At 39.8% G+C, this 27,935-nt stretch overlaps 1 protein-coding gene across 1 annotated transcript; it reads left to right on the forward strand.

The window, feature by feature from the left end:
• The first annotated feature begins 1,010 nt into the window (after positions 1-1,010).
• On the forward strand, positions 1,011-25,238 carry USF3 (upstream transcription factor family member 3). The gene is made up of 6 exons (XM_026054287.1): positions 1,011-1,592; positions 11,986-12,050; positions 13,295-13,323; positions 15,095-15,177; positions 16,926-17,022; positions 18,035-25,238. The coding sequence occupies exons 1-6, from the start codon at positions 1,011-1,013 to the stop codon at positions 24,472-24,474; spliced, it is 7,296 nt and encodes a 2,431-aa protein (XP_025910072.1). The 3' UTR covers positions 24,475-25,238.
• The last annotated feature ends 2,697 nt before the right edge of the window (positions 25,239-27,935 follow it).

The following is a 27,935-nucleotide window of genomic DNA, read 5'->3' on the forward strand; positions in this document are numbered from 1 at the left end:
TTTTTTTTTTTTTTTTTTTCCCAGCTGTGTACATCACTATTTATCAATGCTCAATTTAATCTGCTGTTAAACAGTTTAACACCTGTTAACGTCTTCCTTTTCACCTGTCACAGGCAGCAACTCTCAATTCCATCTACTCAATATGATGCTTTTCTGAATATGAGTGCAAGAGTATTCTTTTTTTATTTTAATTATTGTACTGCTAGTCTATATCCCCTGAGAATAAATCATTTCCCTGTTTAGCAATTTCCCCTTTGACGTAGGGCTTTGCCAGTGGGTTTTTGGCTGTCGCTAGAGCCTGGCTACTGTCTTTCAAAGCCTGGATGCTGTGCTGGCTGCTTTGAGGTGGCAAACTCCAGCATTCCAGAGCATTTAAGTGCCCAAGGGCAGAGCTTGCTTTGCCGGATTTGGCCGGGGCGGGTAGCGGGTTGTTATTTTATTGAAAAACATAGAAACGCAACGCAGCCTGCACCGAGTCCTCGGCAAAGGGGCGCTCCGCGGCCACGGGGCGAGAGGCGGCGCCTGCTCAGGGGCGGGGCGGGGCCAGGCGGGGCCTGCTCAGGGGCGGGGCCGGGCGCGGGCAGCCTCCTCCGCGCCGCTACCCCTTCGGAGGGCCGCGGCTGCTTCCCCGTCAATAATTTCCGCCTCTTTGGCCCCTCCCCCTCGCTGCGCACTCATTGGCCTCGCGAGATGTCGGTTCCCGGCGGTTCCTGTTTCGGCCACCTGAACTTGTTGACGGCGCGCATGCCAGTCTCGACTCTGCCGGCCTGTGATTGGAGCTCACTGCAAATGTTTGTAGTGGCGATTGGCCCATCGCTGATTCGCTCCGCCCTGTCCCGGCGTGTATCCGCTGCACCGACTGCAGATGTTTTGATTGGCCTAGAGGTATTAGCCCCTGTCTTCGGATTGGCCGCTCCGGGCCGTGTGCGTGAGCAGCAGGGTACGCTGCGCGCGCGAGGCTCAGAGTAGAGTGAGCAGCGGAGCGGTGACACGGAGTGTCTGCCCGGAGGATGGTCCCTGCTGTGGGGCTGCCGTTGCTGAGCCCGCCGTGCCCTGCCGTGAGTGCCGCCGCGGTGTGGCTGGGGGGAGCGGGAGCAGCCGCGGGAGGGCCGCACCGCGAGCGCACCAGCACCGGGGCGGAGGGGGCGCCGTCCGAGACTGCCCCTCCCCCCGGCGCGGACCGTTGCCGTGGCGAGGTTAGCGCCAACGGGCGCGCGCTGCCGTCGCCACGGCGACGGGCCGAGCCCCGCGCGGATCCCGCGCCCGAGGCCATTCCGCTTCCGGCTGCGGCGCGGGGAGAGGCGTCCCCGGGCGCCGGCCGGCAGAGCCGCGCCGCGCCGCGCCGCGCCGCGCCGGGGGCCTTTGTCCGCCCGCGCCGGCGGGGCGGCTGCTCGCCGGCCCCTGCCCGAGTCTGTCGCTTCGGGAGAGTCGCGTCTTCGTCGCGCCGCGGCTGGACCGCTCCTCTGGAGCCCTCCCTCCCCGCCACTCCTCCGCCCGTGGCGTGTGGCCGCGGCCTCGGGGCGCCGAGGTGGCTGTGCCTGGGGGCGTTCGTGCCTGGTGAAACGAGTGGAGTCAGGGAGCCCTTAAGCGCGGTTTGGAGAGCCGCGTAATGGAGATGGTGAAGAGTTGGCACCGTTTCCCAACTGCAATGCCTTGGTGAGTAGAGAGTGTGCTGTGCATCACCTGTGCACTTTTGGTACTCTGGTGCGAGTGCTTGAGCTGGAAACTTCTTGGCCTCAGTATATTGTGCGGAAGTCCCCTTTTTTTATTGCTATTTTGTGTGATTTCTGGAAGCTAAGTCACTCTTCCTGTTGGATCTGTTTTCAGAACAGTTTCCTAAGGAAATGTGGCTTACAATCATGCTCTGCCACTCAGTAGTTCTAGTTCTCTGGCCAATTTAAATCAAATTTGGTAGTGATGGAGGTCTTAAGGAGACTGAAAGTCTTTGTTTTATGAAATCAACAACTGAGAAATGTAAGAGATGCACGTTTTTGCTCTTCCTCATAGTGAGGGCAGGATGCCTGGACTTAATCTTGTTGTTCCGTCGTTGTGACAGCACAGGTGTACTGAGGGCTACCAATGCGTGCATGTGGCTTGAAAACAGCCTGTTTGCCTAGGAAAGGTTATAGGGAAGAGGAAGGATAATAAGGTGAAAAAGAGGGTAAGGGTGAAGTAATTAACATGACTTTAATTTTGCTTTTTCATGTATGTATTGGAATAATTTTAGTTATGTGGTTTCAATGAAGATGGATAGGTAGAGTATGCATATATACCTGTATGTGTAGCATCAGACTACTTTTGTTTCTGATAATTTCCAATAGCTATTATTCCCTTCTCCAGCTTTAAAGACTGTTCACATTTAATATTTTCAGTGATTTTGTAACTTACTTTCTATGCTAGTATTCTAAACAATATTTCTGTTGTGTATGTGGCTCCTTTTTCAAATCGCTTGGGATTTGAAATTTGAATCTCTTGGGAACACATTTTCCTAGTCTAAAAGATAACAATCATAATGTGAGGTGCGTGAGCATTCAGGAAAGTCAAGTGAAAACATTTCAGATTAAGGAGTGGAGCAGCATGAATTCCTTTGTTTCAGATTGCAATAAAACAAATCAAGATTGCAAGCCCCTAATAAGTATTGTACAGTGGCAAACTAGCATTATGCTAGCCTTAACTTAATGGTTAAGATAAAATTCCAGCTTTTATATATATGCAAAGTGTACTCTGTTAAGAATTTAAGCTATCAGGTTCTGAGTGAACTTAAAAGTGGTTCTGGTGTGAGCACAGGGTTGTCAAATTTGCATGTAAGCGAACCAAATTTGTTTCCAGTATGAGGAGCTATGGGATTTATCTTTTTTTTTAAGACAAATGTGTTACTTTTGCAGCCATGACATATGAATAAGTCAGGCCATGTGCCATTGTGATCCAGATAAGAAGAAAGTAGCAGACTGTAAAACTTTTCTAATTACCTGAATTTGTCAGATTAACTGACCAAGAGGAAGACTATAAAATGAGATCAGTTCCATCTGAGAGTATATCTCAGTCATGCTGGTACTCTGCTACGAAGTTGAGCTCTTTGTGAACAATCTCTGGTGAGGCAGGAATGATCAAAAAGGGGATCTGTTAACATTTTTCTTAATTCTTGTGTCCTGAAAATCACTGGTATGATGGGTCATGCCATTAGAAGATCTTCAAAAGCTTCTGACACAATGCTAAAAGTCAATGTGACATTATGGGAAGAAGAAAGCTTAACTCCAGTGAATTTTGTTTCTCTAGTACGTGAGAGTTAAAGCAAGAAGTATGTAGGCTGTTTGGGCTGTCTGCCTGCATCCATAGTCAGTAATAGGTGTTTGGCTTACAAGACAGTTAATTCAAGCCTTCAGCTGTTGGTCAAGATGGATCCTGCTTTTTTTCTTTCCTCCCCTCCACTCCTCTCCCCCTGCCCCATAGGTGAAGTTGTTAGCTAGGAGTGGAACGTAAGTTGTCTTATATTAGCTGGAAATTATGTTTTCCTTGGTAAAGTTTTGTGGTTCTGTGAATTATGTAAACTGTAAGCTATTGGTGAGCATCAAGGGGAAGGAGTGGAGAAAGAAGATAGTCCATGCTAAATTTTAGAATAGTTGTGCTAAACTAGCCATCTAATTTACCCTAGTAACATTGCAATGTAACTCATTGGCCCTTTTAGGATATAGATTATGATTAAGATAATCACTAGAAGCGCAGAAGCAAAAAGGGTTTATTTTATAATACACCAGGTTTTAGCTAGTAACTGTCTTTAAAATCTTACGTGTCTTGCTTCATGACGTTAACCTACTTCAGGATCTAAGAAATTCTCAGAAGAGTGTGTAAGACTAAAACGTGTCAGCATTTATAAAGCTGTAGTTAGTACTTGCCAGTGAGTTCACCTCACTGTGGGCACTCCCTTTAATTAAAACTGAAATAGTTGGATTTTTTTTTAAGGTGTGATATAAATGCTGTGATAAGATATTTTCCTGTAGTCAGTTAGCATGCATGTGCTCTATACTTTCTAGTTTTGGTTTTCTTTGTCAGCAATATTATTTAGATGCTGCAGGTCTGCCTTTGACCCTCTGCCACTGTTGTACATAACATATGTGCACGTGTTCAATCTCTTGTTCTTCACGGCTCCAGTTCAAATTTCTTCTGTTGAGGATAGTAATAGGGTATTTGCCTTGTGTGGATGTGAATGTTGGGAATTTGCAATTTTCAATAGCTCTTTCCTTTGTTTAAATGAAAGTGTCAGGGAGTGGGTTGTGGTGTCGTTTGTTGTAGGGGATATGTTAAGTTTTTGACCAAAAGGGATACTGAGTCTCAACACCTGGTGATTGGAATTAAGTCATACCTTTTAGCTAAAGCAATAGTATCTATAAAGGTCGTGTTTTATCTTGCTGTGCTTGGTGAATTTTGGGTGTGTCACCTGTAAATCCTCTTGAGAGGGTTTATAATCAATCTCATTCCCCTAGTTTTTGGTGCTTGGGTTTTTATTGATGCTCTTTTATTTAATTTGGGGCAGAGGTGGAAAGTTAGTTTGGAAAAAGTTCAAGAAGATCTGTCCTTTACTGAGAAATACAGTGGAGATCTCCCACTTTTCATTTCACTTTAAAGGTAGTCCTGCTAAGTTGGTTTCATGTGGCAATAGGGAGATGACTTCTAACAGCTATAAAGGAGAAAAGAGAGGAAAAAAAAAAAAGTAGAGGTAAGTCACTTGCCATTTTAAATCTATAGAATATTTTCCAAATGAAATAATGCTTGCAGAATCATGGTATCAATCTTGGTGTTTCTCCTGTCCCTTTCTTTCACTCATTCATTTTAAACATCTGTGAAACAACTTGAAAATCTGTTTTTGGATTCTTCCTCTTTTTTAGTGCTAAATTTCTGTGGTAATCTTGTTTTCCTGATGTGAAAATGAGCTATGAAGAAGTAAATGCATATTTCTGTATGTCAGTTCTCCCAAGCTGAATGACTAGTTCCAAATGCAGTAGAACTGATGAATCCAGGTTTTCTGTGGATCTGCATCAGTTGGTCCCATTTGCTGATAACTAACGTACACTGATTTGGTTTATACTTTATTTTTTTTTCCTTGAAATGTGGTTAAGAAACTGTCTACTTTACCTGGCCATGCATCCTCAGATGTCTTTAACTGTCTCCCTTTTATCTGTCTAAAATAGTTTGCAGCTTTATCCCTGCCAATAATGTTATCTGAATGTTTCACAGATGGATTTGAATAATTTCAGTCCTTTATTCCTGGAACTGAAGAGCTTGTGCACTGGGTCTGTTCAGTCTGGAAGCACAAAACTTTGAAGCACAAAAGAAGAAAAAAACCATTGAGATTGTTTAAAGAGAATTAGCACTCCTCCTTTTGCAATATCCTGGGAACCTTTCTTGCCTGGAATGAAAAGATTGCAAAGATGTTTTAAGTTCATTATGACTGTAACAGTGAAAGCACATCTTTGGAATAATCTACTCTTTTTTTTTTTTTTTTTTTTTTTCCTCCAAAATGTGGCAGTATGATGCTTGAACAAGTGTTTTAGAAGTGCTTTCATACAGGTGCTGTATTGTACCGTGTCGATCCCGAAAGCTGAAGCAAAATTCCAATGGCTTCTAAGGACAGGACAGTTAGAATCATGCATCTAAAAGCAGAGTTTTTGCATTAAAAGTGAAATACTGTTTTATAATGTCTTTTACTTTGACCATGTTCCTCCTAGTGATTATTGGTGCTTTTAGCCCCATTAAGATTCAAAGAGAAATCCATCACTCCAAAAGCTGCAACTGTTTCTCAGCATAGATTATCTTCTGGGCATTATAGAGGATCTTTACAATGAATGACTGTGCTGTACTGCTTCCTGTATCTTGATGCCATTTTAAGTTCTTAGTTTGTGCCAACTTTCTCAAACCTGTGCCTGTAAAATCTTCAAAAACTTCAGTGTGTAGGCTTTTTTGCTCAGTAAAACATTGCAAATGATTAATTTAAAAAAAAAAAAGAAAAAAAAAGTATAAACTTTCTGGAGGCTGTTGCACATTTCAGTTTTAGGATATTGTACAGTATCTGTTAAGGTCTTCTAGAGAGTTGCAAATTGTTTTGACAGATATCCTTGTCTGTTGAATACTGTTGAATACCAGAATAATTTCATATCTCAAGATTTTATGCAGCTTTGTACACAGACCATTTGCAGTTGTAAAACAAGAGAGAGCTCAAGTTAAAGCCAAGAAAATGGAACAAAGAATACTATTTTGACAGTATAAATAATATTTTGAGTTTAGATTGATCATCAGACCCTATGACAAAGTACTGATATTTGAATTGAGATGTGACTCAAAGATGGGGTCACATCAGAAAACAGAAATAGACTGGCTGGTTCTGAAACTTAACTTGAATTCAATCAATCTTGGCTGCTTAAAATCCAGCTTTCATATGAAAAGTTTCCCAGTTAGTTCCTACCAAGATGATTATTTTTAATCAGAGTCCATGATGATGTATATTTTTCAGCAAAAGGGAATTCTTTGTTCTTCAGGCAATGTACTGCCAGCAGGCTCACCATTTGGTACTATTGCACTGAAGTAGGAATGCACTCGCTTTCAACCACGGTATAGGCACTAATGCAGGAAACCTAACCCACACAGAAAATGAAGACCTGCTATATAAGGAAGTTGCCAGCACTCCATTGTTGTACCTACTTTCCCATCAGAGTTATTTTCATTTGTGAAGGAGAGTGTTGTTAGATATGTCTTCAATTTTGAAAATAATTTTCTTTTTTGAAGTGTACTGTGAGTCACTTACACCAGGATATAAGTACTGTCTTGCAAATTAGTGCCCTTCCTCATACTTTTCCAGTTTCTTTATGAAATTGGTATGTAGATATTTTTGAACTTTATGAAAGGGATAAAGAGCATTAGGATAATGACAATTTTCCTGATCATTTCTTTCTGAATTCTTGAAGAAAACAGTGCCAGTATTTTTAGCAGCCCCTGTATTTTGATACGAAATAGCTGAAAACATTTCTTAGGGTGATATCTGTGGTCTTTCTAATTCTAGCTTGTATACTACTTATATAATTATAGGTCTTTATTTTAAAATGAAGAATAAAAGCTATTATGAAATAGCATTTCAGTTTTAATGTATTAGCTAATCAAATTCTTTTTGAGACTTTCATAATATTCTCATTGGCAAGCTAATAAAGTATGGTCTAGATGAGCAGACAGGGAGATGATCTGAAAACTGAATAGCAGAGCTCAGAGGATTGTGATCAGTGGCACAAAATCTGATTGGAGGCCTAGTGTGTAGCCTAGTATGAGGCCTGGTGTACTGATACTGCTCAATTTATTCATCAGCGACTTGGATGAAGGTCAGAGTGCACCCTCAGCAAGTTTGCTGATGATATAAAACTGGTAGGAGTGACTGATATCCCTCGGAGATATTTCACAGTGCTGCCATTCAGAGAGACGTGGATAAGCTAGAGAGTTGGGCAGAGAGGAACCTCATGACATTCAACAAAGACAAGAGCATGGTCCTGTATCTAAGGAGGATTAATCTCGTGCACCAGTATCGGCTGAGGGCTCACCTGCTGGAAAGCAGCCCTCTAGAGAAGAATCTGGGAATCCTGGAGGTCAACAAATTGATCATGAGTCAGCAATGTGCCCTCATGGCCTAGGAAGCTGGTGGTACCCAGGGGTGCTGTGACCACAAGGAAAGCGGTAGAGAATTGGATGCTAGTGGACAGACACACTGAAGGTCCATAAGGAGTCAAACAGAATAGGTTTAGTGAAGGATTTGCACTAAGGCTGATCAGGAGGACATGGAAGCCGTAAGGAGGGGTTCCAAATGGGTGGCTGCTGGAGTTAAGGGTCATACACACAGGCAGGATGCATAGGCATCACCTCATTGTTTGTGAGGGCCACTTAAATCTGCCAGACTTATTTCCTTATCTCAGCGGTGCTAACCTTGAGTAATTGTTGCCCAGGAAGCAGCCAAGAGTTATTGACAAAATGGGACATGCCTGTCTGGCCCTCGTGGGAATTTGGTCAGCATGTGACTGGGTCTGCTGCTAGCACACACTGTCTGCTACTCTGTGCTCTGCTAGTCCCTGGCTCCTTGCCGTTTCCTACACAGCGGTCTTAACTTTGTGGTGGTCAAATAGGTTGCCTAGGTGCTAATCACAGCGGGATTGGTTTCTAATTTACTTTTTTATGATTATTTTATTAGGTGAACAAAAAGTTAGAATAGATGTGTTTTAAGAGAGGATAAAGAAAAGGCAGTAGGTAGAGAAGGTCCCTGGGGATAAAATACTGTGCTTAAAGCTTTAAGTCTCCCGTTGAAACTATTTTCATTTTAAAATGTATAAGGAAGACTTGGAAAGAGCTCCAATAGTCATTCAAGTGAGTGAACGGGACATTATCTTGCAGAAAAGAAAAAAAAAGAAGAACAAAAAATAAATGTTTAAGTAGTAAAGGTAAAAATTACTTTATGGCTTGGAATTGATCTTAGCTGTAACTTGTGGCTATTAGACTGTAAGACTGTAGCAATGCAGTTAAAAGTTTATTCTTGCTGAAGTGTTTTAAGAGGAAAAAGATATATGAACTCTCGGTAGTTTTTACAGACAGAATAGCTGCAAATTAAGAAGAAACTATTGCTATTTCTTAAGAATGGAGAAATTATTTCTTTTCCATAAGAATGGAGGAGTTTTTCGAATTTGAGGAAGGTGATTTGCTGCTTTTTTTTTCTTGTTTGGTTGTTTGTGTGGATTTTGTTCATGTGCGGGGGTTGGGAGACAGAGAAAATACATAGGAAGAATTATTGCATTAAAAATAAATACTAAATTTGGAAATGCTTCCTAAAGAGCTGCTGAAAAATGTGTTGCAAAATACTTATCCATGCATTTCCTGTATCAATGAGTAAAAGTTAATGTCAAATAAAATAATCTAAGTTCTTAAAAAGCCAAAGTGCTGGATCTTCTGGCATATCTTTTGAAGAACAAAATTCTTAAAATTAGTTTTTAAGTAAGACCTGCGAAAATGAGGAATAACTGGCAAAAGACTCAAGGTGGAAAATTTAGAAAAAAAAGTTTATTTTCTTCAGAACTACAGAAATGATTTAAATCAAAAGTATTTAAATCTTTGAAGGACAGAGAAAAAGTCTTTTCATTTCTGAAAGACAAAATCATTTCTGTGGATGATGCTTCCTTTAAATAAAGAGTTGACTGTGTAAAAACTATGTAAAAAAAAAAGTGGAATAAGAAAAGAAAAATCCATCATCAAAACTTTAGTGATTCAGCAGCTGCTAGCAAGAAATGAAGACGGCATAAACATTACTCATCATCCTCTATCTAGGCAGCATGTTTTTATTTTCCAGAGACCATATTTTCAGCAACTTTTTACATATTCCCTCCCTAGTCTGTTTTGAGATATATCAAATAAAATGTAAAGGCATTTTTTTGTCCTTACCAAATAAAAACAAGGAGGAAAATGAAAATCACTGTCTTTCTCCAAATTTGGAACTTGAAATAAACTTGTTAATTAGATAATGTGCGCAAGCTTGTTCTTTTCCCCTCCGCATCTCCCTCCATCTCCCTCCCTCTTCCTCCCTCTCCCTCCCTTTGAGTGCAGAGAGCACCCGCTCTGGTCGGAAGAGGGAGCTGGCATATAGGAGTATAAGGAGTCCTTGTATGCGGAAAGAGGCTGTGCTGATGTGGAGTACAGAGAAGATGTGAATATGATGTAGGAAGATGCAAGTGGAGTTAGGGCACCTGCATCTTTTGCTGGGATTTGGAGTTTTGCTCATTTTTTTACCTTGATATATGTATAAGTCACACCCTATATTCTAGCTTAAATGAATAGCTGGTTTAACTGCTGGCAAGTCTGAATGATGGATGTACACGAGAGTACCCTTACCTGTTGCAAAGGTGCTATGCTTTCCTGCATCTTTCCTGATAGCCTTAATGACAAAAGATTCTGCTCTGCTGCTTGTGACACAACCTACAAAACCTCTCTGAACTGAGTTGGGCTAACCTCAGTCTCTCAAGTTATATGAGCTTATCTTCAAGTGCTAGTGCTGCAAAAGATGTCTGCGGTCTATTTTGTTTATACTAAGCAGACTTATACATTTGTTTTTATTAGTTTTTTATTAGAATTACAATTTCCTAAACTGTTCCAGCTAATCTCTTTAACATTCAATACTCCCACATCTGAGACAAGGAGGACATCTAGAATCCTTATGAAAAAGTGCTACTGACCATCCTCATCCATGCAATTAGACATCTGTGTGTGAAACTGGCTTCTCTTTCTTTCAGAGTTCTGAATCTTTGCCAACTTGAAGGACTGGCAATACTAACTGGGCTAGTCTTACTCCATATAAGCAGAAAGGAACTTATTAGGAAATTAAGCTAAATGGATGCTATTTTAAGGAGAAAAATCTGATTTTAAGGTGGAATGTTGCAAGGTAATTTTTAACAGTGAGTCACATTACTGAAGTAGCACTAATGCTTTTTCTCACAATAAGATTAAGGCTAGCATTTTTTTTCCCTCATAACTTACGGAGTGATGCACTCATGTTGATGAGCTAGGGAAATGCTTGTTGATTATGTTTCAGATAGCTGTATATAGCACATAGTGCAGCCTGGTAACTTGGCTTGGAGATGATTCTGTGCAAGTTCGTGATGACCTGAAAGCTGTTGTGTCAGATGGAGGAGCTGAATTATGTTCCTAAAAATTTTGTGTACTGAGTTCCCCAAGCAGGATATTGCCTATTTGTTTTTACTTCCAAGTTTGCCAGCATTGCTTCTGTATCTGTCGGAATAGATACAGTGCTTAATTAAGGGATAGAGTAGTAAACATCAGCAGTACTCAAGTGTTCTTTCTTGATCAATCTTTTCTGAATGAGAGCACTGCATTTAATTAACTTTTTATATTGTAAATGCTGGGGAGCAACATCTTGGCTTTGTTCTGGAACAGCAGCAAAGACATCTGGTAGCTTTGTGTGTGCGCACCCCCGCCTCACACACACACACAGCCTTTCTGAAATGCATGCTGCAATGCCCTGGGAGCTCTGTAGATGGCTAGCCTGCCATTTTGCAGGGAAGCTATACATATATATATATATATATATATGGTGGGTAGGAGAATGAGCAGAAGCATGAATTAAATATGAATCTCAGCCATACAAAAAAGAAATCTATTTCATATTACTTGATCTCCAAAGTTCTTTCCTTTAGTAGATACTTCTTCAGCCATCATTGACTTGTTCTTATCTTCTGATTCTTAATTTCATAATATTTTTGTTTGTCTAAAGCATATGCGTTCAAGCTAAGGAAAAGTTAGTTACAATTTACTAGACCCTTGCATATGATTTTTATTTTGTAGATTTTTTAATTCCTTTTTATCTTTAACTCCATTTTAACTCCATTTTGTCTTTATATATTGAGAATATGAGATGTCATCTTTAGCCATTTTAAGCTGTATACCAATTCAATAGCAAACAAGTTGTATAATTTGCTACCTTAACAGCACTGTAAATTTGTCCTAAATAAATTGTCCACATTGTAGTTCATGTTTTGCTTAGTATTCACACTTATTTAAAGCTAGGAACTAAATAAATATCCAACAAGGAAGACCTAATGGCTGGTCAAGTGTTCAGCTGCACCTCTTTCTATTTAAAAAATAATTGTATGTGTCTTTTTTAGTAGTTGGATTTGTGTTTTTATTTATATATTATATATATATTTTTTTTTTCCCAAGTAACTGAGGTTATGGAAACCAGTTCATCATATATAGCAGGGATTCATATAACACCGTTATAGGTAATGTACTTCGATTTTTTTAGTGGTCGCATGACCAGTTGTCCTATATCAGGGTGTCTAGGTACATTGCATTATGGCCCTATGCTTATAGACAAAAGCTAAATGATACAACAAATGACATGTGCTAAAAATTGAGAAGACTGCAGAAGTTATTAATTCCTTTGTCAACTTTCTTCAGGCTCTCTTCTCTGAAACCATGCCAGAGATGACAGAAAATGAGACCCCCACTAAGAAGCAACACCGGTGAGTTTCTACATCAAAAGAATTGAAGTGTGTCAACCAGCCTGTTTTGTAATTCTGAAGCCTGTGATATAGTACCTTAGTAAAGTTTGTAGGTAAAGGTTTGGCAAGAAGGGCTATTAAATGGAAATTCTGAGAGCTGACCTGAGTTGATTTCGAAGTGTGGAAATTATGGCTGCAAAACCATCTCTGCCTCTTCACCTCTCTGTGTGGACCTATTTGTCAGTCTGTGACATGCTATCTTGGCAATCTAGCAAATATGATTCTTGGTTTATTACACAGACTGCTCAGATCTCTGTGAGACTATATCTTAGTTTGGGTTAGAGCACAGCCTCTGTTACTGGGGAGACTTCTTGTAGATATCATTTTGTTTGGTTGGTTAGATTTGGGTTTTATTTTCTTTTTGCTTTGCTTTGCTTTACTATACTTCCCAAGAATATTTGACGTATTATGAGTGTGCAGTACACTTGATTTGTCTAAGTAGCGTATGGGATCTTCCAGCAAAGCACCTGGAGGCATCACAGAATGTTTATGACCTAGTTTGCCATTGGTCCATAAAACACAGATGAATGTGTGAAAATAGAGTCTACTCTGGTAGATTCAAGGCATATTTAGACCAAATTTAGAGGCAGTAAAGAAAAACTGCAGAGGAATGGTAATTATAATTTATCAAGCAAAGGAAGCATGTTTAATGCAGCAGGTATGATCTTTGGTTAACATATGTGGAAGAATCAGTCTTCATACAGGCAATCTTGTCAACTGTTTCAGTCACCCAGGGAATGTAAAAGTGACATTTCAAAGAAAGGATTAACTGTTCTGCTACTCTAAAAGGATATGCTTTATTGTTGTTGTTGTTTGTATTTTCTGTACTCATTTGTATTCTGTTGGTATTAAAGGCCTTACTGAACATTGTATATTATTAATAATACAGCTAAGCAAAAACCTAAGAACAATCCATTTCTACACTGAGTAATACTCAAATAGAATATTAGGCTGTGCATTATTATGCTGGAATTGATTTAAGTTTGAAAATTATTTTTTTAATTGTTCTTTTTATTTTTTAGAAACTGTTTAATACTAGTGTCTAATACCAGTTCTCGTGAGTCTTACTTCTATGTTCTTATTCCCAGAGCAGAATATAAGATCTGTATTTTTAACTGTAAAAGAGTATATAATAATAAAAAAAAAATCTGTGTGCATTTTTTTCCTTCTTTTTCACATAGCTATTTTCCTTTTATGTTTCATAGAAAGAAAAACAGAGAGACACATAATGCAGGTAGGAACATTATGTTTTGTTGTTTGGGATGGAAACAAGAATAGGTTTTGAGCTATTTAGAACATACTTTGCATGTAGAAGTTTCCCTTTGTTACGGTAAAAGAGAAAAAAAAAACGCTCGGCATCCTTCTGTGGTCTTGTACAGAACATCTGTATAGAAGAGCTTTCTAATTGCACTCTAGTTTGATGGTTTCCACAGAAGAAGTTCACAGTAAGAAAGTGTGAAGTCCAAGTATAAAAGTGTGACCATATCTCCTGTCTTATTGTTACTAGTAAATTTAGAAATGAACAATTTTGGTTCTGTTCAATTTAAAAGGTAGATAAATTCCCAAGCATTCACACACAAATAATTTCATTTTGTTTTTTTAATTATTTTTTTTTTTATTATTTCTTCTTTTAATAAAGGGGTTAATACATAGCAAAGGAGAGATCAGTCTCTGTATCTGATTCAAGAATTTGAGCCTTCCCGATGTGGAATAATTTGTGGCTCGTCCCTTTAGGCACCCACATGGACGCTGTCCTCCCACAGATTCTGTTTGAAGATGCCCTCTATGTTGTAGGACTTGCTTCTCTGCAATATGCAGACTTTTCTTTTTCCTTATAGCTTTATTGACCTTTGATGAGTAGCACCAGTAAGGCAGACGTGTGAAGAGTCTGATATGTTTTGTTGTAGTTTATCTCAAGTACTCAAATCCAGTTTTTCCATCATTAAGCTGTGCTAACTGTGCTACGGACTGACTAGAAAAACACTCAGTAATTGCCATTTGAAGGCTGTGGAATACAAGGTTTGTTAAACTACGCCAAGGGCGTGGCCAATGTCTTGATTGAGAAATATTAGGAGATAATCCAATCAAATCTGCTTTGAAGATTGCCACACTTGCTCTGATTTTTAGTTCCTCTTTTCCTTTTGCTGATAACTTTTCCAAAGTGTTCATCTCCTGGGTCTTGTCTTTATAATATTTTAAGCTTTTTTATTCTTTTTCCCAAAAGAGAGACTTTCTGCTGTGTTTGAATAGTGTTTTTCTATTTATGTGAACACCTTTAGCCTGTCCTGAAATTCCAGAATACTTTAGTAGTCTGAAATATGTAAACTGAAATAACAGACTACTGAAAAAGAAACTGTGTAAGTTAAATCTATGCACCCTTCATGAAGGAACATGGTAGATGTAGAGCATTGTTTACCCAAGCAGGCCTACCCAACACGAAAAACAAGGCAATAGTCATAGCAATGCATGATATGTTGATTCGAATCTTTGAATTTAAAATGGAGATTGAAAACTTACAGAATCTAAACTTTTCTCTTTTGGTGCTAACTTAGCACCTTAGCTCAACTTAATTAATGCTCCTTAGCTTTAGGAGTTGAGAGAGACAGATTTCATTCCTAAATCTGTAACTCATTCTTTACATAATCTTATTCCATTTACTTTCTGTATGTGTAAAATAAATATAGTCTTTACTTGGCTTTTCAAGAGAGTTTCATAAACCGCAGCTGGAAATCATTGTAAAATTTTCTGAATTTTCAGTTGTAATAAATTCTACTTTTTCACAAAGGGGTCCTGAACACCCCTCTTTTTTAAGCAGATGTTAATTCCATTGAGTATTATTTTGATAACAGGATTTTTTTTCCTCTCTCAAATTACTAAGGGTTTTGATAGCTCATAAATAATGTACTTAGGAGCACTTAGATGGGTGCTAATTATGCTGCTGTTGTGAGCTATTGTGTTGACTTGACTAGCCAGATGACACACAGTACATGTTAATTTTTGCTTAGTGGAGAGACATCGAAAGAAGAAGATAAATGCTGGAATAAATAGAATTGGAGAACTCATTCCATGTTCTCCAGCGCTTAAGCAGGTAAGTATCCTTTCAAATATATATAGAAACTTAATGTAAAATACTTGCATGTGTTTTCCACAGAAGTGTAATTGCCCAAAGAAGGGCAGCAAAGCTGGTGAAGGCTGGAGCACAAAGCTGAGATATTAGGAAAAATTTTTTACACAGAAAGAGTGGTGAAACATTAGAGCAGGCTGACCAGTGAAATGGTGGAGTCACCACCCCTGGTAGTGTTCAAGAAATGTGTAGATGAGGCACTTAGGGACATAGATTAGCGGCATGGTGTTGAAGGGCTCAGTGATCTTGACTCAATGATCTTGAAGGTCTTTTCCACCCATAATGATTCTGTGATTCTGCTTGCTTTGTTACTTGCCTTATGCAAACTGGTAAAATTTTCAATGTTCAAAAATACTGTTCAAAAATTACAAAAATTATTTACAGTAGAATTGCTTACTGGTGCAGAGCCACGTGACTGTAGTTGCACACATATTAAGCTGAAGGTGCTCCGTATCACTGCTGAAGAATGAAAGAGGACGAGTTGGATGTGTAACTGTTTTTCTACTTGGTTCATATGTGCAGTACTCTAGGTCTGATATATCATATATGATAGAGCTTGCCTTTAATAACCTAATCATCTTTTTGATGTCTGTGTGTTTGATTCTCAGCCTCCCAAAGTCCATGTTAAGAGTGCCTGTATATTAGTAACAACAGAAGATAAAACCTTTCTAGGCTGCACAGAAATAGGCTGGGTCATATGAATGTGTTGCCAGTTAGATTCCCCAGCTCCTGTTTGCCATTTTTTTTTCTGTGGATGCTGTCGAATATAGTCTGCATGATGCTTGAGAGGTGAAACCTACAAGTCAAGTAAAATCATTTTTCACATAATTGTCCTAAACGCTTCTTTGCCCTTTTCAGATGATCACTTTATGTCCCAAGATGTAAATACAAAAGCACACGTGCTTATTTTTGTAGAGTCCTGTGTATAATGCGAAGAAAGCAATTCACCGTTGTAATAATAATGGTGATAGGAGCAAGCGAGATAGTGTGCTTGTGAAAGATGATACAAGACAAGCGGTTAAGGCTGATGCCTTGAAGCTGGCTTTTTTGAGACAGAATAATCTACAGCAGAGATTGGTCTGTCACTAGCAGTTCCTAGAGAGCAAGAAAGAGATGAGGAAACAAGCTTAGCAAATACAGCATTACAAAGAGTTTACAAAGGTGGGGCTTACAACATATTTTCTCTTCTGAAATTATCCAGTAGATTAGTTTAAAAATCATTCATACATCTGTCTGGATAACTGTTCCATATTGGTTTCTTTTCAGTTAAAACATTTGCAAAGCAATGTCCTGGAAATTTCATTTGATCAGAATCACAGAATAGTTGGGATTGGAAGGGGCCTCTGGAGATCATTTGGTCCAATCCCCCTGCTCAGGCAGGGTCAGCTAGAACTGACCATGTCCAGTAAGGATGTGATGTATAGATTTAATTGTCACAGGTGTTTATTAGTGGACAAGAATATTAGGCTGCTGAGCAGTCAGGGATGCTTGCTGTTTGGATTCCATGGCTTAGCCTCTCATTTTTAGTATGAAAAAACGGTAACTTCTGCACTGAACACAATATTTCATAGACATTTAACATCAGCATCACTTACGAAACTTGTGGTTTATTTAGAAAGCAACATTTATAGAATTGTTCAGATTAGCACAGTCTCATCAGGTCTCTGAGTGACAGATCTTCCCCCTAATTTTTTATATGCTTGCTTTTAAAGAGCAAGAACATGATCCTGGATCAGGCCTTTAAGTATATAACAGAAATGAAAAGACAAAATGATGAACTTCTGTTAAATGGAGGGAACAGCGAGCAGGGTAAGTAAATGCTACAACTGGAGGTTCTACAGTTTCTGTCATTTGCTTCCAATAAGTGTGTGTAGGTATTGACTAATAAAAAAGCCAAGGACTCATATTGTCTCTGGGTTAACAAACCTGAGAAATCCCAGGGCATTATACACATAGAGAGAAAATATAGCTGTATGGGATAACCTGAAAATAAGAAACTAAAGAAAATGCCCAGGTGGATATTCTTGCTCATAATGATGAGGTGCTGAAGCAATCATGTTATATACAGTGATTAAAGTACTTGCATGTAATGAAACATCATTTATAGACCATGGTAACTTACTCTGCTTGACTGCCTGAGTACCTGCTGTCAAAAGCTGTAATGATCACAATAACTTCTGATCAATTTGTTAGGTGTTTTTCACTGCAGGGTATTCTTTCATACATAAGCTGTTTCTCTTGTCATATACTTTCATGTGATAATAGCATATTTTAAAAAAAATCATAATACATCATTATCAGATCTTACTGAACAGATGTATATGAATGAAACAATGGAGGAATGACAGAAATGAACTCAGATAACTGTCATTTATAAATTTTCCTTCTCCCTACAGAATGAAATTCTAAACAGTTCATTTTTATTTTGTCCATGCTTTGAAAAAGCTAGGTGATTTTTTTTTGGTTAATGAGCTAGCTCTCTCCAAGTACATTGCTAGCTCTTGGGGCTTTACATAAGTGTTTTTGTATTTAATTTAATTTGCACATAATTTTTGTATGTAATGAAAATTAAGTGTCCTAGAAAGATTACCAGTTAAATAAAAAGTTTTAGTGCTTTCAAAGGGTCAAGGAAAGGAAAATGATAAATTTATGTGGTTGTCCTTCCTTTGGTCATTTAAAAAACAAAACCAACCAAACAAAAAAAAACTCCAAAAAAAATTTATCTCAATTTTGCATAGCACTTACTCCCCAAATTATATGATAATGTTACCTGATATTTGCACTGGTACTGATGTAATGGAATGCTCTCACTATTTTCTAGCTGAAGAGATAAAAAAGCTACGGAAACAGCTGGATGACCTCCAGAAGGAAAATGGGAGATACATTGAACTGCTGAAAGCAAATGATATTTGTCTGTATGATGATCCTACAATCCACTGGAAAGGGAATATCAAAAATGCAAAGGTCTCGGTTGTTATTCCCAGTGATCAGGTTCAGAAGAACATCATTGTCTATTCAAGTGGGAGTCAGCCCAATGGAAATAACCAGGGAGCATCTGTCCAAGGAATAACATTTAATGTTGGTCATAACTTACAAAAGCAAACAGCCAATGTTGTTCCAGTCCAAAGAACTTGCAGCCTAGTGACTCCTATGACAATTTCTAGTATTTATCCTGCAGAAAACAAGCTATGGTCTCAAACTACAGTTTCTCCACTGTCGTCTACTCAGCCAGTTCTAGCAGGGAACCTTCTTGAGCTTTCCACAGCAGAGAACGAACGAGGAGTGCTCACTACTACTCCTGCCAGCTCACAAAACACTGCTTGCTCTGGAACAGAGCAACAACTACAGTGTTCTTCAAGTAATACACCACAGAATGTTCAGAATTTCCCCCCAAGTAAAAATGATCAGGAAGGCACTAAATCAACAAAAGAAACAGTCTCACAGGCTGTTAGCATTCCTCCGAGTGCCTCCACTGAAGCCTGTAGAGTTCAACAGGTGAATGAGGCCTGCTTAAAAACACACAATTCTAGAAATGAACTGCCAATAAGTGGTGTAATTTCAACCACTGATGCAAGTTGTATGCCATCGGTGAGGTTATCTACAGCAGGTGATTTGCGTTCTGCAGCTGTCCTCAACAATACAGACTTAGTAAGCAGTGCTGCAACTTCTGCAGTAGAAGGAATTAAGACTGTAAGGGCAATAAGCACTCTGCCTGCCAGTCATCTAGAGAATTGCTGGTCTTTTTCAGGTTCTTCTGGTCTTGGCACTTCAGACTTGAAAAACACAAATAGCCTTACACGGATGCCTTTAGCTGGAAACACCCAGACCACGTGGACAACTTTGCAGCTGGCAGGAAATACTGTTCAGCCATTAAGCCAAACATCATCTAGTATAATGACAGCACTATTAAATGAACCACTTAATAGTACTGGTACCGTATCTTCTGCTCACAGCAGGCCTTTGCCTACAAGCATCAGTCTGAGTACTTCTCTGTCTGGAGATGGGCAAGCAGCTGAACAAATTGTTGTTACCTTGCCCTCCTGCCCATCCTTACCTATGCAGCCATTAATCAGTCAGACCCAAGTTAAAACTCAGGCTGCAGGAAATATCCTTCCATTGAATTCAGCTATGCAGGTGATTCAGATGGCTCATCCTGTTGGGTCAGCTGTTACAGGAGCAGCAGCTAACCAGAATGTCATAATTCTCCAGCCTCCAACCACCACTCCATGCACTCCAATTGTGAGAGCAGAAGTTCCTAGCCAAAATGTTAGTCAGCAGATTGTAATTATACAAGCTGCTAATCAGAATCCTCTTCCTCTCCTCTCTGCACAGCCTGCTGTAAGAATTTCCACAAGTGGATCTACTCCAATCACAAACTCTAGCAGTTCTGTACAAAATGCCCCTCTTCCACAGACTTTTGGAGGGAAGCACCTTGTCCACATATTACCAAGGCCCTCATCTCTGCCGTCTCCTAACTCTACACAAACATTTTCAGTTACGATGTCAAATCAACAGCATCCTCAGACTATCTCATTAAACGGGCAGCTGTTTGCATTGCAGCCTGTGATGTCTTCATCTGGAGCTTCAAATCAAGCCCCTATGCAAATTATTCAACCTACCACCAGTGAAGACCCAAATACCAATGTTGCGCTCAATACATTTGGTGCTTTAGCTAACCTCAATCAAAGTATTTCACAAATGGCTGGACAAAGCTGTTTACATCTCTCCCTCAGCCACCCTACCAATCCAACAACTGTCAATAGCCAGTTAGCCACAGTTAACTGTGTGTCATTACCAACTTGCATGGCAAACTCAGTACCTTCAGAAGGTTCTATATTAACTAGTGCATCTAATCCAATAAATACTTCCCCCCAAAAGGTTGCTGCTTCTTTGCCATCTGCTGCAAAATCAAAAAGAACAAACAAAAAGGCAAGTACAAAAAAACACATAGCAGTCAGCAGTAAAGCGTCTTGTCCAGTAGTTCCTTGCAAAGATGCAGGAAAGGTTGATTGTGCTACTGTAGAAACTGTGGTCAAGCATTCAAATGGTGAGGGCTTGCTTGAAAACCCACCAGCAGTATCCCAAACTTTACCTACATTACAGGCAAGCAGTGTGGTAGCATCAAGTTGTGCAAGCATTTCTGACTTTCATTCCAAAGAGACTGTGAACTCTGAACAGACAGCAAAGTCCTGCTCTGAACCAGGGCTTAGCTCAGCAGAGATACCCAGTTCCTCACCGCTTGAGCTGGAAATGTCGGAACAGTTAGTGCTCATCTCCCCAACTGCCAAAGATGCTGCTCTCCAGGAAGCACGGAGATCTCCAAACAATCCATCACGTGACTCTCTTTTGCCAGAGTCTTCCAAACCCTGTGAAACCTCCAGCACCTTAACATCCTCTCTTACTGAAGCACATGTGACGGATTCTACTGATGCTGGGACATCAGTAGCACAAAGCAACACAGCAGATCATAATTGTGAGGCAGGGACAATTTCAGAGTCCTGCAGCATTGATCAGGATTCTTCAATTGTATTGCAAGATGCAGACTTGCTAGAGGGACAAGGTTTTACCAAAATGCTGTCTGATATCACAAAAGAAAGAACAACTGGGGAAAAAAACTCTTCATTTTCAGTCCAGGAGGGTCATTCTAATTTTCCCACGGAAAACTTGAAGTCAGCAGATTCAAATGTTAATCCTCAGAAGCAGGAACTCTTGCTAATGAACACAGAAAGCGATACTCTTTCCCAACATCATACTTGCATTTCTGATCAGGAAGTAGTCAGTGCTTCCCTTATTGCTAGCAGACAGGCAGACTCCCCAATGTCAACTAGCTCTGGGAGCAGTAGAGGGTTCTCTGTTGCATCTATGCTGCCAGATACCACTAGAGATGTTGCTACCAGCACATCAACAAATACTTGTAATAGCTACACTTTTTCAGAACAAACTGACATTGTAGCTCTTGCAGCAAGAGCAATTTTTGACCAGGAAAACCTTGAGAAAGGCGGAGGAGCAATACAAGTTAACATAAGGGATGCTATCTCTAAAGCAACTGATGTTGCACCCTTGGGGAAAGCGCCCTATAAGCTGCAAGCAGTGAAAGAAAGCAATACAGGACAGCTAGAAACCACACCAAACAAATTCAGTGCTCAGGATATAGTACAAACAAGTGTTGATAGGCAAGTTGAAAAAACAAGCTGTTCTGTAGGAGCTGTGACAACATCAAACACTTCTTTGCAGATTTCAGCATCCCGATCACCCAGCATAACAAGTTTAAGTGTAAATAATCTAATACACCAGAGTCACGTTGTCCATCCCCTTGTGTGTTGCTCAAATTTATCTCAGCCTTCAGAGACAGCAAGTGTTTCTGCCACTGTGTGTCTCTCTATTCCATCCAGTTCATACATAAATCAATCTCCAGGACCAGCTATGATGAATGAGTATGCTCAGGAGCAACTGAATGCTATTAGGGCAAACACCATACACACTCCCCAGCTGCAGGAATCACACTTAAAGCAGCAAAGTCATGAAGGTCGCAAAGACTCTGCCAAGCGGGCTGTTCAGGATGACCTTCTGCTCTCTTCAGCAAAAAGACAAAAGCAGTGCCAGACAATGCCTATAAGGCTTGAAGGGATGACATTGATGAACCGAACACCTGAGGGTATTGCTGATCAAACACAGATGATAGTCAGCCAGATTCCTCCTAATTCATCCAATTCAGTGCCATCAGTGAGCAATCAAGGGCATACTGATGGCCTTAATAGATTATTCCCATCAAACAGCAACTTTGTATCATCAGCTTTGAGACAAACTGAAGTTCAGTGTAGTTCTCAACCTTCAATTTCAGAGCAGCAAGGCCAGACAGGGCAGCACTTGCAGCCTATTCAACACATTCCTGCTCAAGGCATATCTCATCTTCATAGTAATCATCCATACTTAAAGCAACAGCAGGCGGGACAATTAAGAGAGAGGCACCACTTGTATCAGCTGCAGCATCATGTCACTCATGGGGAAAACTCAGTGCACTCTCAACCCCACAGTGTCCACCAACAGCGAACAATACAGCAGGAGGTACAAATGCAAAAGAAACGAAATCTTGTCCAGGGAAGTCAAGCGACACAACTTTCTTTACAGCAAAAACATCATGGAAGTGATCAAACACGTCAAAAAGGTGGCCAGCCTCATCCACACCACCAGCAAATACAGCAGCAGATGCAGCAGCACTTTGGAGCTTCACAGCCTGAAAAGAACTGTGAAAATCCTGCAACAAGCAGAAACCATCATAACCACCCTCAGAACCACATAAATCAGGATATTATGCATCAACAGCAACAAGATGTCAGCAACAGACAGCAAGGTTCAGCTTCTGAACATGTATCAGGGCATAATCAGATACAGAGACTCATGACCTCAAGGGGTTTAGAGCAACAAATGGTGTCCCAGGCAAGTATCGTAACCAGACCATCAGATATGACATGCACCCCACACAGGCAGGAAAGAAATCGAGTTTCTAGTTACTCTGCTGAGGCACTCATTGGGAAGACGACATCTAATTCAGAACAGAGAATAGGATTATCTCTTCAAGGCACTAGAGTTCCTGACCAACTTGAAATGAGAAGTTACCTTGACGTTTCTAGAAATAAAGGAATGGCCATTCATAACATACAGGGCCGTGTATCTGTTGATCATACAGTTGGCTCAGATGTGCAACGGCTTTCTGATTGTCAGACGTTTAAGTCAGCTGGACCTAGTCAACAGCCAACAGGCAATTTTGATGTACAGGCCTCAAGAAGCAGTGAAATTGGTAATTCTGTGTCATCCCTCAGGGGCATGCAATCACAAGCATTTCGAATCAATCAAAATCCTGGGCCTCCCATAGAAAGACAGAAGAGGTTACCCTATCCACCCATTCAGAGTATTCCAACAGGAAATTCTCTTCCACCAAGAGAAAATGAAAATACATGCCAACAGAGTTTTATGCAGAGTTTACTTGCCCCTCACCTTGGAGATCAAGTAAGTGGAAGCCAAAGATCAATCCCAGAACATCAGAGGAATACTCAGTGCGGTGCCTCCTCCACAATTGAATATAACTGCCCCACAGCACGAGAAAGTGTCCACATCCGAAGAGACAGCGATGGTCAGAACAGGGAAAGCTGTGACATATCTATTAGTACAATTAACACAAGGAACAATTCTTTAAATATTCCTTTCTCAAGTTCTTCTTCCTCAGGAGAAATTCAGGGTCGAAATACCAGTCCAAACATTTCTGTGCAGAAGTCCAATCCCATGAGAATGACAGACAGTCATGGAACAAAGAGTCACATGAATACACCTGTTTCTAGCAACATTCATGGAGTGGTACGTCCAGCTCACCCCCACCCTGCAGTTTCTCATGGAAATGCTGAACAAGGGCAACCTTCTGTTCGTCAGCCAAATTCATCAGTTACTCAGAGATCGAGACATCCTCTGCAAGATAATGGAGGCTCTAAAATCCGTCAGCCTGAAAGGAATCGATCTGGAAATCAAAGACATGGAAATGTCTTTGATCCTAGTCTTCCCCATCTTCCCCTGCCTACCAGCAGCAGTATGATACTTGGGCGCCAGCAGTCTGCAATAGAAAAAAGAGGAAGTATTGTCCGTTTTATGTCTGATGGTCCACAAGTGTCTAATGATAATACCCCCCCTGACCAACATGCTCTCTCTCAGAATTTTGGATTCCCTTTTATTCCAGAGGGTGGCATGAATCCCCCAATAAATGCTAATACGTCTTTCATTCCACCAGTTACTCAGCCTAATGCCACTCGAACACCAGCTCTCATCCCAGTAGATCCTCAAAATACACTGCCATCCTTCTATCCCCCTTATTCCCCTGCACATCCTACTCTTTCTAATGACATTTCTATCCCTTATTTTCCCAATCAAATGTTTCCTAATCCAAGCACGGAGAAGCCAAGTAGTGGAAGTTTAAACAATCGCTTTGGATCCATCTTGTCTCCTCCCAGGCCTGTTGGTTTTGCTCAGCCAAGTTTTCCATTGCTTCCAGACATGCCACCAATGCACATGACCAATACATCACACTTATCCAATTTTAACTTGACATCTCTGTTTCCAGAGATAGCCACAGCTCTTCCTCCAGATGGTTCGGCAATGTCGCCTTTGCTTTCAATTGCCAACACATCTGTTTCTGATTCTTCCAAGCAGTCTTCAAACCGACCTGCCCACAATATAAGCCATATTCTAGGTCATGATTGCAGTTCAGCTGTATGAAAACTAATATATTGACTTTTAGTCTGATGAATTTTTTATATATTCAAGAAAAAAAAAGTGGATCTTACTGGCGTCCCTGAAGAGACCATTCATAGCATCACTGTTTATTTGCCTAAATGTATGTATATGGGTACTTCTGTATTTATATACACACACTGTATCTCCATCCACCTTACTAACTCTAAAGCACCAGTGCCTATAGCAATGCTTACTTACTAGTAAATGGTAAGAATGCAACGTTTAGAGCTGTGCAAACATTGATTGTTGATTTTACAACATTCAGGTTTGATTTCTGATTGTTCCAGGGTAATTGCCACCCTTAATAATATTGGACATAAGGACAGACGTGAAAACATCGATATAGGAGACAGGAAACAAATGCTAAAGTTTTCGTTTTAGTCCTGATGAATTCACCTGAAGCTAAGATGAACTTGAAGAGGCTTGGGCTGTATCTTTTCCTTTGTAAAATATCTTGAGGAGCCTCCACATAATTCAAGTCTGTATTACTCCAGTGTTAATTGATAAAGACATTTGTTTTCAGCTTTTTGTCTGTTTGAAGCTTGTCACATAGACTTGACTTAAAGCTGACTTTACCTGGAAAAAAACCCTACTGTGTCATCATGGTCAGCAGCTAAAAATACTCACTTAGAAAATTCTCTTTTCTTCAAAACATGGCTTTTCATTTCTAAGATTTTGTTTGGATGTATTTTACCAATGGCATCAGTTACTGCTAAAGGTTGTCAGTGTTATCCTGGAATTTAGCACTCCTGATGCAGTCAGCAGAGAACCAGCAATTGTATTTGTTGCCATTTCTTTGTTTGTATGCTGCAAATTACCTCAGGGTATTTTTTGTACCTTGTTAGCACCTTCTTAGGTTCTTTCCGCCCCCTCTCTTTTCTTTGACTCATGCTCAGAAACCCACTTTCTAGTTTCAATTAAAGAAAAGCCTCTGTTGCACCAGATGTCATAGGAGAGGAGTACTGGACTCATGGCACCTTACAGAAGTTAATGGGGTTTCTAATGGGCACAACTACCACTTCAAGTTGCTTAGAGCACCAGGGTCTAATATAATATCAGTATCTTGCACTTCAGTAGCACCTTTTGTCTAAGCCCATAGGGTGGTGGAGGAGCGTGAATGTGTGCAGAATGAAGCATTTTCAATTCAAAAACACATGATTTGAGCATGACAAGGGAGGGGAAACGTGTTTGTATGTGTGCAAGAGACAGAGTGAATGTGTGTGGACTAGTTTAAAGTCTCTAGGACTTTCACAGATTTTGGCCTCATTTCTTTTAAAGGAATGTGAAGAACTAGGTAATTTTTATTTATTTAATGGCTTCTGCCATGTGATTTTTTTTTCTTGAAACAAGGCAGAAATATAGCTTTATTGTTTTTATGTTTGGAAATACCATTCCAGATTTTCTTCTTCAAGTAACGTAGCAACTTCAGGGTTGCTTGTATGCAGTCTTCCTTGGCCCAGCTGATACGGCAGAGAAGGAGTGGCAGGGATTGCTCTGTTGTCTCTTCAATGGTCAAGGCAAACCTGGAAACCTGGAAGTTTTTCATAGCTTGACTAGCCAAGCCTTTTTGTTGTAGTTGTTGTTTTTGTTACACTATTCCAGGAAAATAAAGAGACTTTAGTGTAAGTAATTACCAGGGTACAACTGTAGTCCATCCAGAGGATGTCTACATTCCTAATCTTGCCTGGGGTATGATACTTTCCTGCAAAGCTGAGTAAAATGGTTCCATCTCAAAGTAGGAATTGCTTTCTGAGTCAGATGGGGAGTATCTTAGGACACTAAATCTAAGTGGTGCTTCAATTTTCCGTATTTATTTAAAATAATGGGTGGACTATTTATTACGCTTCAAAACAAGCTTGCTTTTCTGTGTTTGGTTGTAAAAAGGTCTATCAGAGTGTACTTAGTGCCAACCTTGCAGCAATTGGCCTGTGCAAAATAGTAAGGTTAGAAACTGCTACTAATCCTCAACCGTGAGCAAAATGCAGGTTGTGATTTTCATCTAGTCAGACTCTTTGATCCAACTGATTTCTCTTATACTGTGGATCCCAGATGGGCTCCCTGGACTGGTAGAATGATTTACTTAAACTTCCGAGGTTCTGGACAGTAAGGACAAGAGGCAGCTGTAATCAGCAGTTGTACAGCTCAGTGTGTATGAGTAGTACTTTCATCTCTTGGAGGAATGCAAAAAATATATATATTTTTAATGGCATTGTTCTTTCTGGAAAAAATATATTTGAGTTTCAAGAAAAAAAATAAAAGAAAAAAGCTTGGTTTATAAGACATTATATAAAAAATGTAAATCCTGCTCATCATTCTAGGCATTCACATACTACCACATCAGTTTCCAGTGGTGTGATAACTCCACACAGTATCTTTGAAAAGTGGAGTGAGTTTGTGAGCTTTTGTGATATATTTATTCTTTTGTGTTGATTTCAGTGGTTATATTAACCTGTAATCAGGATCAAATAGGATCCTGAATATTCACAACAGAATACATTGACTGTGAATTTTTTTATTATTCATATTTTATGTTGTCCATTATTTTCTGAACTGATGGATGGCAACAGGCAGTAACTTGGTTTGTTAGTAGCATTCATATGCTCCTTTTCTGTGTAAAGAAATGATCAAAAGTAATAACAATACTTATATGGCAGGTTATTACAATATGGGCGTAATAGAAAGTTGATATAATTTTACAAGAACTGCATCTTCTGCAGTGTATGCCTGAAAAGTAATTACTGTGTAAACTGTAGTCTGATCTAGAGGATTGTATATTCCATTGCTGTTCCACAGCATGGAAATTCCCATGTAATTACGTTTCCACTTCCTGCTCCTTTCAAGACTTTTCATAAAAACTAACAAACCCAGGAAGAAGAAATACTGTTTCTTTACCTTTCTTGATCATGGCAATTTCTGTTTAAGTTCAACCACATACTAGCATGAGTCTGATTAAAGAAAAAATGACTCATGTGTGCATTTTCTTGGTCAATTATTTTTTTTAGCTGATCTTTAAGTGCTGAAACTAGGTACCCTGGTTTGAGTGTTCAGTATATCACGTTTTCGTGCATGTATGTCCTTAAGAGGAGCAACTGATGACCAGGCTATTTCATGTCAAAAGATGGAAAAATAGGTGTTAAGGGGTTTTCTTGCTAGTATTTAAATAACAAAATTATTTAATGGCATTTAATGGCAAGTATTTAATGGCAAAATTACTCTGTTTTTTTCTTGACTGTAAACTTGTTATCTGTCTCTTGACATGGCCATCACTGAATGTCTTGACTCTGTGCCATCAGCAGGTTGCTATTTCAGCTGCTATGGCTGCTGGTCACTTCTGAGAACTCAGTTCTTGGTGTAAGGAGTGCTTGTCATAGCTTTGGGATCAAATGAGAACAGCTATATCTTGCTTTTTTAAATTTTTAATTTTTTTTTTTTTTTTTTTAACC

The sequence above is a fragment of the Nothoprocta perdicaria genome, unplaced genomic scaffold, assembly GCF_003342845.1.
Source record: "Nothoprocta perdicaria isolate Ctin4 unplaced genomic scaffold, notPer1 scaffold_120, whole genome shotgun sequence".
Taxonomy (NCBI): Eukaryota; Metazoa; Chordata; class Aves; order Tinamiformes; family Tinamidae; genus Nothoprocta; species Nothoprocta perdicaria.

Excerpts from the sequence above, each read along its gene's own strand:
- USF3 (XM_026054287.1), top strand. The coding sequence starts at position 1,011 with ATGGTCCCTGCTGTGGGGCTGCCGTTGCTGAGCCCGCCGTGCCCTGCC. Across the intron at positions 1,593-11,985 it reads TCAGGGAGCCCTTAAGCGCG|GCTCTCTTCTCTGAAACCAT; the intron begins GTTTGGAGAGCC and ends AACTTTCTTCAG. Across the intron at positions 13,324-15,094 it reads CAGAGAGACACATAATGCAG|TGGAGAGACATCGAAAGAAG; the intron begins GTAGGAACATTA and ends ATTTTTGCTTAG.